Genomic DNA, 17,624 nt, shown 5'->3' with positions numbered 1-17,624 from the left:
GTGTTTAGGGCAGAACAGTACCAAATCGAAAATACGCATATGGGATTTTTTCGGAATTGTTGTTTGTTGTTCCGACCCCAGTTAAACTTGCCTAATTAGTTAGTTTAATTATGCTTCACCTCTTGCCATGTTAACCAACATTGAATATTGTCTTGTTCTTAAACGAGAGCAAACTAAATAACTTGAATGTGGTGTTTCGTCAATACGCAAGTCGTTGCATATTGAGCTCCACTTAATTTGTAGTATTGTTTGTGCACCTTGCCATGCCATGCCTCATTAAACTGGACATGCATCATACTTGATTGTGCATCATGCCATGCTTATGTGTTGGTTTTTTACCATGTTGTTTGCTTCTTTCCGGTTTACGTCTCTCGTTAGCTTTGGTTTCGTTCCGGAGTTGTGAGGATTCGTTCGACTACGTCCGTTTGTCTTCTTCATGGACTCGTTCTTCTTCCTAGTGGGATTTCAGGCAAGATGACCATACCCTCGATATCACTTCTATCTTTGCTTGCTAGTTGTTTCACTCTATTTCTATGCCGCGCTACCTACCACTTGCCATATCATGCCTCCCATATTGCCATGTCAAGCCTCTAACCCACCTTTCCTAGCAAACCGTTGTTTGGCTATGTTACCGCTTTTGCTCAGCCCCTCTTATAGCATTGCTAGTTGCAGGTGAAGATGAAGTTTGTTCCATGATGGAACATGGATATGTTGGGATATCACAATAACTCTTATTTAATTAATGCGTCTATATACTTGGTAAAGGGTGGAAGGCTCGGCCTTATGCCTGGTGTTTTGTTCCACTCTTGCCGCCCTAGTTTCCGTCATACCGGTGTTATGTTCCTTGATTTTGCGTTCCTTACGCGGTTGGGTGATTTATGGGACCCCCTTGACAGTTTGCTTTGAATAAAACTCCTCCAGCAAGGCCCAACCTTGGTTTTAACATTTGCCACCTAAGCCTTTTTCCCTTGGGTTCTGCAGACTCAAGGGTCATCTTATTTTACCCCCCCCCCCCCGGGCCAGTGCTCCTCGGAGTGTTGGTCCAAACTAGAGCCACTTGCAGCGCCACCTCGGGGAAACTTGAGGGCTGGTTTTAGTTGTACGTAGTGTTCATCCGGTGTGTGCTGAGAACGAGGTACGTGCGACTCCTATCGGGATTGTCGACACATCGGGCGGCTTTGCTGGTCTCGTTTTACCATTGCCGAAATGTCTTGTAAACCGGGATTCCAAGACTGATCGGGTCTTCCCGGGAGAAGGAATATCCTTCGTTGACCGTGAGAGCTTATAATGGGCTAAGTTGGGACACCCCTGCAGGGTATAAACTTTCGAGAGCCGTGCCCGCGGTTATGTGGCAGATGGCAATTTGTTAATGTCCGGTTGTAGATAACTTGACACTTGACTTAATTAAAACACATCAACCGCGTGTGTAGCCGTGATGGTCTCTTTTCAGCGTAGTCCGGGAAGTGAACACGGTCTTTGTGTTATGTTTGTGTGTAAGTAGTTTCAGGATCACTTCATGATCACTTCTAGTTCACGACCGTTGCGTTGCTTCTATTCTCGCTCTTATTTGCGTATGTTAGCCACCATATTTGCTTAGTGCTCGCTGCAGCTCCACCTCATTACCCCTTTCCTACCCATAAGCTTAAATAGTCTTGATCTCGCGGGTGTGAGATTGCTGATTCCTCGTGACTCACAGATTCTACCAAAACAGTTGCAGGTGCCGATGATACCAGTGCAGGTGATGCTTCCGAGCTCTAATGGGAGTTCGGCGAAGACCTTGGCCATTACTGTGTTTCGTTTTCCTGTTGATCAGTAGTGGTGCCCAGTTGGGGACGATCAGGGATCTAGCATTTGGGGTTTTCTTCTTTTCGTTTGGATTTGACCGTAGTCGGTCTATGTGTGTATTTTGAATGATGTATGAATTTATTTATGTATTGTGTGAAGTGGCGATTGCAAGCCAACTTTCTTTATCCCATTCTTGTTCATTACATGGGATTGTGTGAAGATGACCCTTCTTGCGGCAACACCTACAATGCGGTTATGCCTCTAAGTTGTGCCTCAACACGTGAGAGATGTAGCCGCATCGTGGGCGTTACAAGTTGGTAATCAGATCCATCCCCGACTTAGGAGCCGCCTGCTTGATCGAATCGCTGACGTTGTTGAGTCTAGAAAAAAAATGTTTTGAGTCTTAGGATTATATATATCGGAGAGTAGGATTCTTTTTACTCCTCAGTCCCTTCGTCCCTCTGGTGAGGTCTCCTGACGTAGATGTTTTGACTTTCCTCTCCTCAAATTTCACTAAAAAAAATTTAGGATCACGCGGGTATCTTGGAATCGTTCCGATGGTTTTGTGACGGGAACATTGTTCTTGGTGCCTCCTGACATTTAGGGGTTGTGGCAGTGTCCCGGGGAGTTGAGCTCCGAGGTGTTGTCATCACAATTTTATCGTTGCAGTTCCGGAATACCTGAGTTTCGCCGACATCGAAAATCTCTTTTATGAAGTTGTTGGTGAGATCACCTCGACGCCACCCAGTACTGGGGCGGGAGTTCGGGAGTATTGCAATAACTCGTATAACAGATGCTTTTCGAAGGTTGAGGTACACGATTTCCGGAGTTTTCTTGGTTATGTGTTGACGGATGGATACAGCTGGATCTAGGGATTATTAGTTTGGGTGAGTATATTGTGTCCCCTGTATCCCCAACACCAGATTGCATAACCAGAAAGTTTCGGGAGTTTATAGGTGGGAATTCAAGTAGCTCCTAGAATATCTTTTCGACAGATGTATGATTTGAGATTGGGGTCCAACGTCTAGTGGTTCGTTTTTCACGGTCGATTTACAGTGGTCGTGAGGCGTCTTAAAGAATCCTTGGCTATGCCGATTCGGGGACTTCTTGTTTGTCATTCGTCATGTCTGCTGTACGTTGTGCCCGTGGGGCCTCATCACGAACACTTTGGGCGAAATCTCTATCATATGTTTGTTTCCGGCTTATTCTGCAAGCCAAATCCTTTGTTGTTATTTTGTTTTGTGGTATTCGAGTTGCTTCAATGCGATGTGTTGATTCCATACCTTCCCTAAACGGTGTTCTCATATTTCTATGTGAATACTAATCCTTCTTGATCATCGAGGTTTCCATGTTAATTCCTTTCCAACTGACGTGCTTCTCCTCAAGTGGATCCAATCATTTCAACATTCGCAAGATCACCTCTCAGTTTTCCCAACGTTGTTTGTTCCATATGCCCCAAGTTGCCTTTGTTTTTCCCGCCCTCCCACCCTCTTTCTTCAAGGACTCAGATTTCTTAATCATGTATCCATCTTATGGATGTGAGGTTTCTCCATTCTTTTCCATCAATGTTCTTACCTGGTGATTCTCATGAAGATGCTAAGGAAGCTTCAAGTCTATTATTCTTCGTTCTTTTCTTCTCCGGTGGACTCAGTCAAGCTTTCAGTGTTGATCATATTCTTTTCCTCGTTTCAAATGCTTTCTCATGTCGGCGCATCTCTTAATCATCCACCTCTTGCTATTCATGTTATCTGGAGTGCTGAAGATATCTCAGAAGATTCGCATTTCCATTCCTAATCCGTTCAAGCTATCTCGAGGTTGTTATCTCTTTTGAGCCATTTAATTCAATCGGCGCAATCTTTCTTTTAATCGTTCAACGGTGGTTCTTTTGAGTGGGCCCTAACCCACAGGTCTTTTCCCAGGATCTTACCTGACTCTTCTAATTTATCGGGAGGGATTCTCAAATTCTCTTCAAAGTTTGACGTAAGAATGAATTTTCATCAGTCAAATGTCTTTCTCCAAGATCTTTCGAATTCTTTTCATCGTTGGTTCAACCTTTCTAATTTTCATTTCGGAGTGCTTAAACAATTCATGGTGGTATTTCTCGTCGTCATTCTCAGATTTTGAAGACAAAAGAAGAATTTCTCTTAAATCTTGCTCCGTTCTCTTGAAGATGCGTAGTTCTAGCTTGATGTCGTCCTCTCATAATTGTTTACGATTGTGAGAATTCTTTTCATACCCATCCGAAGCATTTCATGAGTTGTTTCCATTTCTTTCCTCCGAAATCCATCATGTCATAATTATTCATTCCAGCTTTCAGCTCCCGTTCTCCAAATCTTACCGGTGCATCGTTCAAATATCCTCTAATCAGTTCATGATCTCTTGTTCTCATGTATCTAAATTCTGTCAAGTATCTTTATTCGTTTTCTAATTCTTCTTGGTGAATTGTTGCCTTTGCTACTTTCATTTCCAATTCTTACGGTGGTACGTTCAAGAGTTCTCTTCCTTGGTTATCATATCAATTCATTCGTTCTTTCCAATCCTACCGGCGGATCGTTGAAGACTTTTATCAAGTTCACGCTATAACTCTCTTAATCCTTTCTACGAGAATAAGTAGTATGCCAAATCCGTTACTTGTCATCAATTTAAATTGGTGAAGGATACACATAACGTAATTCTTATTATTGTTTCATCGAAGTGATCTAGTTTCTTCTTTCCAGATTGTTCATCATATCACATTCTCGGTTCGAGATGCTTCATCCTTTGTTTCCGGAGTTGCAAGCTCTCTAAGTTAACTCATGGCGAAGATCCATCTAAATCATTGCAAGGATTCATCCTGTTCTTTCAACTTCTCCTTCTTATATCATCCTTGTTTTACCGGAGTTCTTCATGGAAGGTTCACATGGTGGTTCGTCAAGGATTCTTTTCATTCTTCAATTGTTCTTCAAGATTTCTCTTGAAGTTATGATCCGTCAAGCCATACTTCAAAATAAACATGGTGCTCAACACATGTTTTGTTTTGAGGAGTTCAAGTATTCTTCTTCTTGCATTCCGAAGTGCAATTCTTTCTACCTTATCTTTTGAGGTGGTGTTATGTCATTCTTGACAATTTCCCTTCATGCTTCATGATTCACATGTTGTCAAGAATGAGGTATTTTAGATCCATCAATCTCTTTGTTGGAGTTATCTTGGGTTATATTTCACCTAAAGCCTTCCCTAAGGAATGTTGCTATTGTGGTGCTCATCAATGATCCAATTTTCTCCTTCTCATCTCGGTGAAGAAGTTTTCATCTCTTCGTTGATCTCAGTCAATCTTTGTTTTCATTGGTGGAAAAATTAGCCTCAATTTATTGGGATGTTTTCCATAAGCCCACAAGCAGCTTATTGTTTTCGTTGTTGATTTTTCAACAACTCCGTTCAAGCCTTCTTCGTAAGGTTGTTTCTTTCAAATTCATTTGTGGGAGGAGTTGTCATTTTCTTCTCCATTCTTTTCTTTCCATCAATCTAGATTCTATTTTCTCGTTCCAGAGGCATTGTGATTTAACTCCCTTCTAACCATCATCTCGTTTTATCAAAGATCATGTTCTTTCCTTGCTTATTCCGTTTCAACCAGAGTGGTTACAGGTCCTTTCTTAACGCTGGAACTCTTCATTCATGTCTTTCAACCCACAAAGTTCTCATATTGTTCCTTGTTCCTCTTGCTGAACGGAGTGTTTTAAATATTGTTCACCTCCGTCGTGTCATTTCTTCAAGCTTTGCGACCTCTCAAGGTTCGTGGTTTCACTCGTTTGTCAAAGAAGCAACTTTGTTTTACCTCTTCCTCTTCCGCTTTTCTCCAGTGCCATCCTAGATCTCGGGACGAGATCCCCTTGTAGTGGTGGAGTGTTGTAATGCCCCGAGACCGATGCTTCAGACGCCTTCCCTGTTTTTCGTTGTTGTCATGTGTTTTATTGGTGTTGTTGTTGCATTCATCATCGCATCATCCGCATTGCATCCGCATGTTTTCATAAAACTCGTGGTTGTTCGTAGTTGCCGCTTCTTTTTTGTCTACTTTTTTTTGTCAAGCCCTCTTGCCTTCGTCAACCTCTCTCAAACCCCCCTCGTGCGCGTCCGAAACCTTGCCCGAACCCGACCCGCTCAGTCATCGCCGTTGGATTCGGATCATCCCCAAAAACCCCTAAAGTATCTTTGGTTTCTTATTTGGGCTTCCTATCCTATTTTTCTAGGACCGTCCGATTTTGATCGGATGAACCACATCCTCTCCCTTTCCCTATATATAAGCTACCTCATTCCAAACCGGGTCAAACCCTAGATCCTAGCCCTCTTGTCCCGTCGACGCCGCCGCTGTCCTCTCCCTCATCGGGATCTTCCCCACTACCAGCCACCACTCCCTCCTTCGTTTTCAGCACCACCCCAACCGGCAGCCTCCACCTCGCCCCGATCCAAATCCACCTCCCCACGCCTCCACTCAATCCCTGGCCATCTCCTGCCCGAGCGATTCCTCCTCCTTGCCTCGCCCGAACCCAAAGAGAGGAGCTCCTCTTCGACCTTCAGTCGCCGCTAGCCGGAGCACCGGACCCAGCAGATGAGTCGACGCCGGCCTCCTTTTCCTCTCCCCTGTTTTCCTCTCCTACCTCCTCTAAACTCTCTCCCTCGTTTGTTTTCTCCTCTGCCAGGAAACGTACGGGGCTCGCCCCTGCTGCCATGGTCGCCGGTGCAAGGTTCTGCACCTCCCGTGCTCGCACGACCGCGCGCGTTGACCGCCGTTCCCGCGGCCCTCTCGTCCGGATCCAGCCACCTCTGCTTCGCCTCGCCAAGCCGTCGCCATTCCCTCTCCGGTGCCCCGTCCCCATCGGATTTTCTCGAGCCCGCCACCACTGCGCCTAAAGTCTTTCCCGCCGGAGCCCCGCAGTTCCGCTGCCGGCGCCTCCTGCATCGCGCCCTACCGGCCTCCTGCCTCCTCTGCATCGCGCCGGTGCGCCTGGCCTCTTTGTCGTCGCGCTGTTCCCCTGGTTCTGCGTGCGAGGAGGACGACGAGCGCCAAATCCCCTCAGCCGTGCGTTGACCTCCAGCCCGCTCGATCCCCTTCATCAATCGATCCAAGCCAGCCTCCCCACCGAGCCGGCCCATGAGGCCTGGTGAGCTTCAGATCCAGCGCCTCACCCTGTGCTTTGTTGGGCCAGCCAGATTCGGCCTGAGTCACATTTTTTTCGCGGAACGTTTTTCTAATTAACCAGTGCACTGCATATTCACGGATTGGACCCTAAACTTCATGCATATAATAACTCATGAACCATGCATCATATTAAAATGACTGATATATGTAAAATGCTTAGAATTCTGTCTAGTTTCATAATATCCAACTTTCATCCATGTTTAAAATGTCTAAATTGTTGTTTGCATTAATTTGCATAAATGCCTTGTTAAAATGTTTTATTTCATAACTAAATAACCGTAGCTCCATTTTAAATAAACTTTATATGTAAATGTGGTAGAAAAATGCATAGATTAACATGGCGCACTTTATTTTTCTGTTTAACAACATTAAAATTGTGTTTAGGGCAGAACAGTACCAAATCCAAAATACGCATATGGGATTTTTCCGGAATTGTTGTTTGTTGTTCCGGCCTCATTTAAACTTGCCTAATTAGTTAGTTTAATTATGCTTCACCTCTTGCCATGTTGACCAACATTTAATCTTGTCTTGTTCCTAAACGAGAGCAAACTAAATAACTTGAATGTGGTGTTTCGTCAATACGCAAGACGTTGCATATTGAGCTCCACTTAATTTGTAGTATTGTTTGTGCACCTTGCCATGCCATGCCTCATTAAACTGGACATGCATCATACTTGATTGTGCATCATGCCATGCTTATGTGTTGGTTGTTTACCATGTTGTTTGCTTCTTTCCGGTTTACGTCTCTCGTTAGCTTCGGTTTCGTTCCGGAGTTGTGAGGATTCGTTCGACTACGTCCATTTGTCTTCTTCATGGACTCGTTCTTCTTCCTAGTGGGATTTCAGGCAAGATGACCATACCCTCGATATCACTTCTATTTGCTTGCTAGTTGTTTCGCTCTATTGCTATGCCGCGCTACCTATCACTTGCCATATCATGCCTCCCATATTGCCATGTCAAGCCTCTAACCCACCTTTCCTAGCAAACCGTTGTTTGGCTATGTTACCGCTTTTGCTCAGCCCCTCTTATAGCGTTGCTAGTTGCAGGTGAAGATGAAGTTTGTTCCATGATGGAACATGGATATGTTGGGATATCACAATATCTCTTATTTAATTAATGTGTCTATATACTTGGTAAAGGGTGGAAGGCTCGGCCTTATGCCTAGTGTTTTGTTCCACTCTTGCCGCCCTAGTTTCCGTCATACCGGTGTTATGTTCCTTGATTTTGCGTTCCTTACGCGGTTGGGTGATTTATGGGACCCCCTTGACAGTTTGCTTTGAATAAAACTCCTCCAGCAAGGCCCAACCTTGGTTTTAACATTTGCCACCTAAGCCTTTTTCCCTTGGGTTCTGCAGACTCAAGGGTCATCTTATTTTACCCCCCCCCCTCGGGCCAGTGCTCCTCGGAGTGTTGGTCCAAACTAGAGCCACTTGCAGCGCCACCTCGGGGAAACTTGAGGGCTGGTTTTAGTTGTACGTAGTGTTCATCCGGTGTGTCTTGAGAACGAGGTACGTGCGACTCCTATCGGGATTGTCGACACATCGGGCGGCTTTGCTGGTCTTGTTTTACCATTGTCGAAATGTCTTGTAAACCGGGATTCCGACACTGATCGGGTCTTCCCGGGAGAAGGAATATCCTTCGTTGACCGTGAGAGCTTATAATGGGCTAAGTTGGGACACCCCTGCAGTGTATAAACTTTCGAGAGTCGTGCCCGCGGTTATGTGGCAGATGGGAATTTGTTAATGTCCGGTTGTAGATAACTTGACACTTGACTTAAGTAAAACGCATCAACCGCGTGTTTAGCCGTGATGGTCTCTTTTCGGCGGAGTCCGGGAAGTGAACACGGTCTTTGTGTTATGTTTGTGCATAAGTAGTTTCAGGATCACTTCTAGTTCACGACCGTTGCATTGCTTCTCTTCTCGCTCTTATTTGCGTATGTTAGCCACCATATTTGCTTAGTGCTCGCTGCAGCTCCACCTCATTACCCCTTTCCTACCCATAAGCTTAAATAGTCTTGATCTCGCGGGTGTGAGATTGCTGAGTCCTCGTGACTCACAGATTCTACCAAAACAGTTGCAGGTGCCGATGATACCAGTGCAGGTGATGCTTCCGAGCTCTAATGGGAGTTCGGCGAAGACCTTGGCCATTACTGTGTTTCGTTTTCCTCTTGATCAGTAGAGGTGCCCAGTTGGGGACGATCAGGGATCTAGCATTTGGGGTTATCTTCTTTTCGTTTGGATTTGACCGTAGTCGGTCTATGTGTGTATTTTGGTTCCGTAGTCGGACCTATGTGTGTACTCTAGTTGATGTATGTTTAATTAATGTATTGTGTGAAGTGGCGATTGTAAGCCAACTCTCTTTATCCCATTCTTGTTCATTACATGGGATTGTGTGAAGATGACCCTTCTTGCGACAAAACCTACAATGCGGTTATGCCTCTATGTCGTGCCTCGACACGTGAGAGATGTAGCCGCAACGTGGGCGTTACAGATCATCTTCATCTACGCCTCCCACGGATGATAAACCTTAGGTCATCCACTTGAGGGAAATTTGCTACTGTCCTACAAACCTCTGCACTTGGAGGCCCAACAACGTCTACAAGAAGAAGGTTGTGTAGTTGAAATCAATCTCCTCCTGGGGTGAGATGTGCGAGCGTTTCGTCGCAACTTCCAAGAGACGCGTGACCGCCCGCGTGTCGCGGGTGACCTGCGGTGCATCAAGTAGCAGCCAGGGAAGACCCTGCAGAAGTACATCTAGCGCTTCAAAAGCGTTCGCCTCAAGAACCCCATGTTTTCGGACGAAGCCATCATATCAGCGTTCTTTGATGGTCTCCGTGATGTCAAGATGAAGGAGGAGCTCACCATCCATGAGGACCTGTGTACAGCTCTGGAGATGTTCAATATGGCGACCAAGTGTGCAAGAGCTGAGGAGGGACGCCTCTCCCTTCTCGAGCTTCCAGCTGCCGACCCAAAAGATAAGAAGGCCAAGACCAAGGACGCAAAACGCAAGGGGGCGGCCGTGCTCGCAGCTGAGCCAGAGATGAAGCGCGGCTGCGACCACCCAGAGTCATCTAAGGGCAGCCGCCCGTTCTGCGCCTTCCACAACGTACACAACCACAACACCAGTGACTATCAAGAGCTCAGGGTCATATGCGACGGGCGCTTCAGTCGACGCCCCGAGCATAATAATCGAGGCTACGACCATGGAGTAGGCAGAAGTGGAGGGCGCTGGGACGACCGCGGCCCCCGCCAGGAGTCGCGCGAACAGCCTCATGAGGACCACTGGCAAGGCCGGCCTCCCTCCGCTGCCACCACCACCAAGGAGGAACGAAGACCACCATCAGGACAAGGGGGCTGGGGGCTTCGAGGAACCTCGCGCCATTGCGTGCATCTTGGGTGGCGCTCAGGCCCCAGCCTACCAGCGCATCTTCAAGCAGTTCGCTCGCGAGGTGAACGCGGCCCTCCCCAGGCTCGAGGCCACGCGGCCGCTTAGATGGTCCAAGTGCACCATCACCTTCAGCTCGTCCGACTAGCTCAAGTGCGCGGCAACTGCCGGCGCCCTCCCGATGCTCTGCTCACCCGTCATCAGCAATGTCCTTGTCACCAAGACCCTCATCGATGGCGGTGCGGGGCTCAATGTTCTTTCCATCGAGATGTTCGACCGCCTCCAAGTGCCATAAGATCAGCTGCAGCCCACCTTGCCCTTCTCAGGAGTGATCCGCCTCCCTATCAACTTCGTTCAGCGCGACAACTACCGCATCGAGCTTATCGACTTCGACATCGCCCATATCCGCCTGCCGTATACTGCCATCCTTGGATATCCAGCCCTGACCAAGTTCATGGCACTGACCCACCACGGCTACAATGTCCTCAAAATGCCAGGGAACCATGACATCATCACAATCGCTTGCAAGGAGAAGGATGTGGTGTGCTCCCTCGAGCGCGCCTACCAGGCTGCGGCGATTGAAGACCCAGACAATGAAGGCGCCATATAACCTCCTGAGGCAGTCCCCAAGAAGAAGAAGCTGCTTCTCCGCCAAGAGCCTCAGGAGAGCGGTGTCTCCAGCCACACCACCTCAGGACCTAAGCCCACGGATGGGGCGCCTCCATCCCTCGCATAGGAAGGCGCGCCCGGCGCCCTCCTTGGGCTGGGTTCAGGGGCTCTCTTCTGGAGGGCCTCTGACTTAGCCAACATCACGAGGGAGGCGCTCGGGCACCACATGGAGGCATGCTTCATCGCACGCTTCCCTCATGAGGGCACAAGGCATGGGCTGCCTGGTGCCCAGGAGTTCATCACCAAGACAACCGAGGAGCTTCAAGAGGCAAGAGACATGCGTGGCGACCGCCGCCAACCACGTGGCGCAGCTCCTTGTCCCAGCGAGGACGACGAGCTATGTGTCCGTGTCAACATCCCAGGGCTCAACAGGGCCGTATCCCAGGAGCGCTTCTGGCCTTCGCGCGTTGGTCGGTGTGAGGGTCCACCTCACAGCTATGTTCATGAAGTAAATATGCGTTAGAGGCAATAATAAAGTTTTTATTTATATTTCCTTATATCATGATAAATGTTTATTATTCATGCTAGAATTGTATTAACCGGAAACTTAGTACAGGTGTGAATACATAGACAAACAGAGTGTCACTAGTATGCCTCTACTTGACTAGCTCGTTAATCAAAGATGGTTAAGTTTCCTAGCCATAGACATGAGTTGTCATTTGATGAACGGGATCACATCATTAGAGAATGATGTGATTGACTTGAACCATTCCGTTAGCTTAGCACTTGATCGTTTAGTTTCTTGCTATTGCTTTCTTCATGACTTATACATGTTGCTATGACTATGAGATTATGCAACTCCCGAATACCGGAGGAACACTTTGTGTGCTATCAAACGTCACAACGTAACTGGGTGATTATAAAGATGCTCGACAGGTGTCTCCGATGGTGTTTGTTGAGTTGGCATAGATCGAGATTAGGATTTGTCACTCCGATTGTCGGAGAGGTATGTCTGGGCCCTCTCGGTAATGCACATCACTATAAGCCTTGCAAGCAATGTAACTAATGAGTTAGTTGCAGGATGATGCATTACAGAACGAGTAAAGAGACTTGCCGGTAACGAGATTGAACTAGGTATTGAGATACCAACGATCGAATCTCGGGCAAGTAACATACCGATGACAAACAGAACAACGTATGTTGTTATGCGGTTTGACCGATAAAGATCTTCGTAGAATATGTAGGAGCCAATATGAGCATCTAGGTTCCGCTATTGGTTATTGACCGGAGATGTGTCTCGGTCATGTCTACATAGTTCTCGAACCCGTAGAGTCCGCACGCTTAACTTTCGATGACGATTTGTATTATGAGTTATGTGATTTGATGTACCGAAGGTTGTTCGGAGTCTCGGATGAGATCATGGACATGACGAGGAGTCTCGAAATGGCGAGACATGAAGGTTGATATATTGGAAGGTTATATTCGGACACCAGAAGGGTTTTGAAGTGTATCGAGTATTTTCGGAGTACTGGGAGGTTACCGGAACCCCCCGGGGAGTCTATGGGCCTTATTGGGCCCTAGTGGAGAAAGAGGACAGCAAGCAAGGTGTGGGGCACGCCCCCCTTGGCCCAAACCGAATTGGTTTAGGCTTTGGGGGGCCGGCCCCCTCTTTCCTTCTCCCCTCCTCCTCTTTCCTCCTTCTCCTAGTAGGAATAGGAAAGGGGGGGGGGCAAACCTACTTGGAGTAGGATTGCCCCCCCTTGGCGCGCGCCTCCTCCTTGGCCGGCCTCGTCCTCCCTCCCTCCTTTATATACGTGGAAGGGGTGTAACGCCCACGATGCGGCTATATCTCCCACGTGTTGAGGCACGACTTAGAGGCATAACAGCATGGTGGTTTTGTCGCAAGAAGGGTCATCTTCACACAATCCCATGTAATGAACAAGAATGGGATAAGGAGTTGGCTTACAATCATCACTTCACACAATACATCAATTAAACATACGTCATTCGGACTACACACATAGACCCCCAAGAAAAGAAGATAACCCCAAATGCTAGATCCCCGATCGTCCCAACTGGGCTCCACTACTGATAATCGGGAAACGAAACATAGTAACGACCAAGGTCCTCGTCGAACTCACACTTGAGTTCGGTAGCATCTCCTACACTGGTATCATCGGCACCTGCAACTGTTTTGGGTGTATCTGTGAGTCACAAGGACTCAGCAATCTCAAAACTCGTGAGATCAAGACTATTTAAGCTTATGGGTAGGATGGGGTAATGAGGTGGAGTTGCAGCAAGCGCTAAGCAAATATGGTGGCTAACATACGCAAATAAGAGTGAGAAGAGAAGCAACGCAACGGTCAAGAAGCTAGAAGCGATCCTGAAACTACTTACGTTCATACATAACCCAAACCGTGTTCACTTCTCGGACTCCGCCGAAAAGAGACCATCACGGTTACACACACGGTTGATGTATTTTAATAAAGTCAAGTGTCAAGTTCTCTACAACCGGACATTAACAAATTCCCATCTGCCACATAACCGCGGGCACGGCTCTCGAAAGTTTATACCCTGCAGGGGTGTCCCAACTTAGCCCATCACAAGCTCTCACGATCAACGAAGGATATTCCTTCTCCCAGCACAACCCGATCAGACTCGGAGTCCCGGTTACAAGACATTTCGACAATGGTAAAACAAGACCAGCAAGACCACCCGACTGTGCCGACAAATCCCGATAGGAGCTGCACATATCTCGTTCTCAGGGCACACCGGATAAGCTAAGCGTACAAGTACCAACATAACCCAAGTTGCCAAGGGACGGTCCCGCACGGTGCTCTAGTTTGGACCAACACTCAAAGGAGCACTGGCTCGGGGGGTAAATAAAGATGACCCTCGGGCTCCGGAAACCCAAGGGAAAAAGGCTTAGGTCAGGCAAATGTGAAACCAAGGTTGGGCCTTGGTGGAGGAGTTTTATTCAAAGCAAACTGTCAAGGGGGTCCCATAACCCCAACCGCGTTAGGAACGCAAAATCAAGGAACATAACACCGGTATGACGGAAATTAGGGTGGCAAGAGTGGAACAAAACACCAGGCATAAGGCCGAGCCTTCCACCCTTTGCCAAGTATATAGATGCATTAATTAAATAAGAGATATTGTGATATCCCAAAAAAATCATGTTCCAACATGGAGCAATCTTCAACTTCACCTGCAACTAACAACGCTATAAGAGGGGCTGAGCAAAAGCGGTAACTTAGCCAAACAACGATTTGCTAGGAAAGAATGGTTAGAGGCTTGACATGGCAAAATGGGAGGCATGATAAACAAGTGCTAGGCAGCGCAACATAGAGATAGAGCGAACAACTAGCAATCAAAGATAGAAGTGATATCGAGGGTAATGGTCATCTTGCCTGAGATCCCACAAGGAAGAAGAACAAGTCCATGAAGAAGACCAGCGGGCGTAGTCGAACGAATCCTCACAACTCCGGAACGAAATCGAAGCTAACGAGAGAGGCAAACCAGAAAGAAGCAAACAACAAGGTAAACACACACGCATAAACATGGCATGATGCCCAAGCAAGTATGATGCATGTCCAGTTTAAAAGCATGGCAAAGTGCAACAAACAATACTACAAGTTAAGTGGAGCTCAATATGCAACGAGTTGCATATTGATGAAACGCCACGTTCAATTATTTAGTTCGCTCTTGTTTATGCTACTCAACAATATTAAATGTTATTAAACACGGCAAGGGGTGAAGCATGAAAAGTACCAATCTAGGCAAGTTTAAATGAGACCGGAACGACAAACAACAATTCGGAAAAATCCACATGTCCATTTTTTGAATTAGCTACAGTTCTGCCCTAAAACATATTTTAGAGTTGTTAAACATGCAAATTAATGGCACCATGTTAAGCTATGCATTTTTCCACCACATTTACATATAAAATGTAATAAATTTGGAGCTACGGTTATTAAGTTATGAAATAAATCATTTTAACATGGCATTTGAGCAAATTTGAACAAACAACAATTTAAACATTTTAAACATGGATGAAAGTAGCATAATATGAAACTAGATGAAATCCTAAGCATTTTACATATATAAATTATTTACATATGATGCATGGTTAATTAGTTATTATTCCCTCCGTTCCTAAATATTTGTCTTTCTAGAGATTTCAGCAAAATAAGTGAATCTACACTTTAAAATATGTCTATATACATTTGTATGTGGTAGTCCATTTGAAATCTCTAAAAAGACAAATATTTAGGAATGGAGGAAGTAGATGCATGAACACTAGGGGTTTTTCTATAAAACCGCCCTCTGGATAAATAGCTAAAATCGTCCAGAGGAAAAAAACACTATCGGGCTGAATCTGAACACGGGCCCAACAGGAACAGGGGGCAGCTCACCAATGGGCTTTGGCCCGGTTCGGTGGAGGTGGCAGGCCGGCTGAGGAGGCGCTGACTGGGCCGGATAACAACGCGGTCAACGGGCGCGGGTGGGGCGAGCGGGACTTGGCGCTGGCCTCGTCCTCATGTGCTCGCACGACAGAAGTAGGGGACGGTGCCGCGCTGGCTTGGCGCGGGACATGGCAAGGCGGCGGTGGACTTGGGGTATCTCCGGCGAGGCGAGGTGATGGCTGAGCGTGGATCCGGCGGAAGTTGACGGAGGACGACCGGATCCAGTGGCCGAACGGCGGGGACGAACAACAGCAAGGGCGAGCGTCGGCAGCGAGGCTCCATGGCCTTCGGGAGGCAGCGGACGAACAGGGCGAGGCGGAGGTCCGGCGGGAGTCGCGGGCTCCAGGTCCAGCGCTGGGACGAGATGAAGGAGGTCGGCGCGGCTGGGCGCTGCACTCGCCGACGCGGACGGCAGAAGCACGGCGGCGCTGGTATTTGACGGCGACGGATGGCAAACGCACGCGGTGCAGAAATCCTGCGCGGTTCGAGGAGTGGACAAGGTCTTGGCCGGCGTTGGTTGAAGGTGGCGACAGACGAGGAGCCTCTCAGGCGACGGCTCTGTTACAGAGGAGACAGAGGGAGTCCGGTGAGAGGGAGATAGGAAGGAGTGGACGGAGAAGAGGTGCGGCAACCTGCTGCTGGTGGGGAACTCCGGCGACGACGAACTGCAGAAGGCAGGCCTTGTAGCGCTGGTGCTCGAGGCGAGGGGCATCTCCTCGAGGAGGAGGAAGAAGCAGGGCGCGGCGGTGGTCCTGGAGGTCGCTGTCAAGGCGGTTGGCCGCGCGAGAAGACGAGGACGGCGGGGTTCGGACCTGAACCCGCAGGTGTGCTCGGGAGGACGGGGCCTCGGGTGCTCGCGGCCGATGGCAGCTGCAGGACTCGGGCTCTGTTGGTCTTCGAGGAGGACGAACGGGAGGCACGGGAGCTTGGGTGTTGCTGCGGGCACAAGAGGAAGCAGAGGAGGCCGCATCTCCGGCGAGGTGTAGGGGAGCTTCGGTCGCGAGGTGGAGGGCGAGGGGATATGGAGGCTATAGGTGGCGAGCGATGGTTGGGGAGGGATGGATCCCGAGGGGGATTTGGTGGGTGGGTGGCGGCGGCAACGAGGAGGATGGGACAGGAGGCCGAGGAACTAGGGTTGGCCATTATATATAGCTAGTTGATTTGGGTAAGGCTATCCGGTCCATCCGATCGAAATCGGACGGTCGGGCAAAATAGACTAGGAAGTCCAATAAATAAAACGAAGATGTTTTCCGGATGTTTGGGGATAATCTGAATCCAACGGTTACAACCGCCCGGAACGAGTTCGGGGAAGTTTCGGACATGCACGCAAAGGGGGTTAGGTGGTCACGGTCAAGAGGAAAGCGAAAACCCGATTGGTCTGTAACGGTCAACGAAGGCAAAGCGGTCCGAGGGAAGGTGATGAAGGCAAAGGGAGAAACGGCAACAACGAGCGAATGCAAGTTTTAAAAACAATGACGGCAACGAGTGCAGATGCAATGCGGATGATGCCATGATGAATGCAACAAAGAATTAAATAACACAGCTGACACGCAAAACATGAAAGGCATATGGAGCGTCGGTCTCGGGGCGTTACAAGGGGGCACCCCAAAGGGACTCCAAGATTTGTCTTAGCCGTGTGCGGTGCCCCCCTCCACAGTTACACACCTCGGTTATATCGTCGTAGTGCTTAGGCGAAGCCCTGCGCCGGTAACTTCATCATCACCATCACCACGTCGTCGTGCTGACGGAACTCTCCCTCGTCCTCAAATGGAGCAAGAGCTCGAGGGACGTCACCGAGCTGAACGTGTGCAGATCGCGGAGGTGCCGTCCGTTCGGTACTTGGATCGGTTGGATCACGGAGACGTTCGACTACATCAACCGTGTTACTAAACGCTTCCGCTTTTGGTCTACGAGGGTACGTAGACAACACTCCCCCTTCTCGTTGCTATGCATCACATAGATAGATCTTGCGTGATCGTAGGTAAAAAAATGTGAAATACTGCGTTCCCCAACAGTGGTATTCGACCCAGGTCTATGCGTAGATGTTATATGCACGAGTAGACCACAAAGAGTTGTGGGCGATAATAGTCATACTACTTACCAGCATGTCATACTTTGATTCGGCGGTATTGTTGGATGAAGCGGCCCGGACCGACATTACGCGTACACTTACGCGAGACTGGTTCTACTGACGTGCTTTGCACACA

General features: G+C 48.1%; 1 protein-coding gene across 1 annotated transcript; it reads right to left on the bottom strand.

Moving 5' to 3' along the window:
• Positions 1 to 14,406: 14,406 nt before the first annotated feature.
• On the bottom strand, positions 14,407 to 16,515 carry LOC123049208 (wiskott-Aldrich syndrome protein family member 1-like). The gene is made up of 2 exons (XM_044472170.1): positions 15,367 to 16,515; positions 14,407 to 14,452 (listed from the first exon to the last, which is right to left on the bottom strand). The coding sequence occupies exon 1, from the start codon at positions 16,385 to 16,387 to the stop codon at positions 15,443 to 15,445; it is 945 nt and encodes a 314-aa protein (XP_044328105.1). The 5' UTR covers positions 16,388 to 16,515; the 3' UTR covers positions 14,407 to 14,452; positions 15,367 to 15,442.
• Positions 16,516 to 17,624: the final 1,109 nt, after the last annotated feature.

The sequence above is a fragment of the Triticum aestivum genome, chromosome 2D, assembly GCF_018294505.1.
Source record: "Triticum aestivum cultivar Chinese Spring chromosome 2D, IWGSC CS RefSeq v2.1, whole genome shotgun sequence".
Taxonomy (NCBI): Eukaryota; Viridiplantae; Streptophyta; class Magnoliopsida; order Poales; family Poaceae; genus Triticum; species Triticum aestivum.
This window is presented reverse-complemented; position numbering and strand designations above follow the sequence as displayed.

Bases quoted from the DNA above. Each gene is read 5' to 3' on its own strand.
- LOC123049208 (XM_044472170.1), bottom strand. From the start codon at position 16,387: ATGCGGCCTCCTCTGCTTCCTCTTGTGCCCGCAGCAACACCCAAGCTC.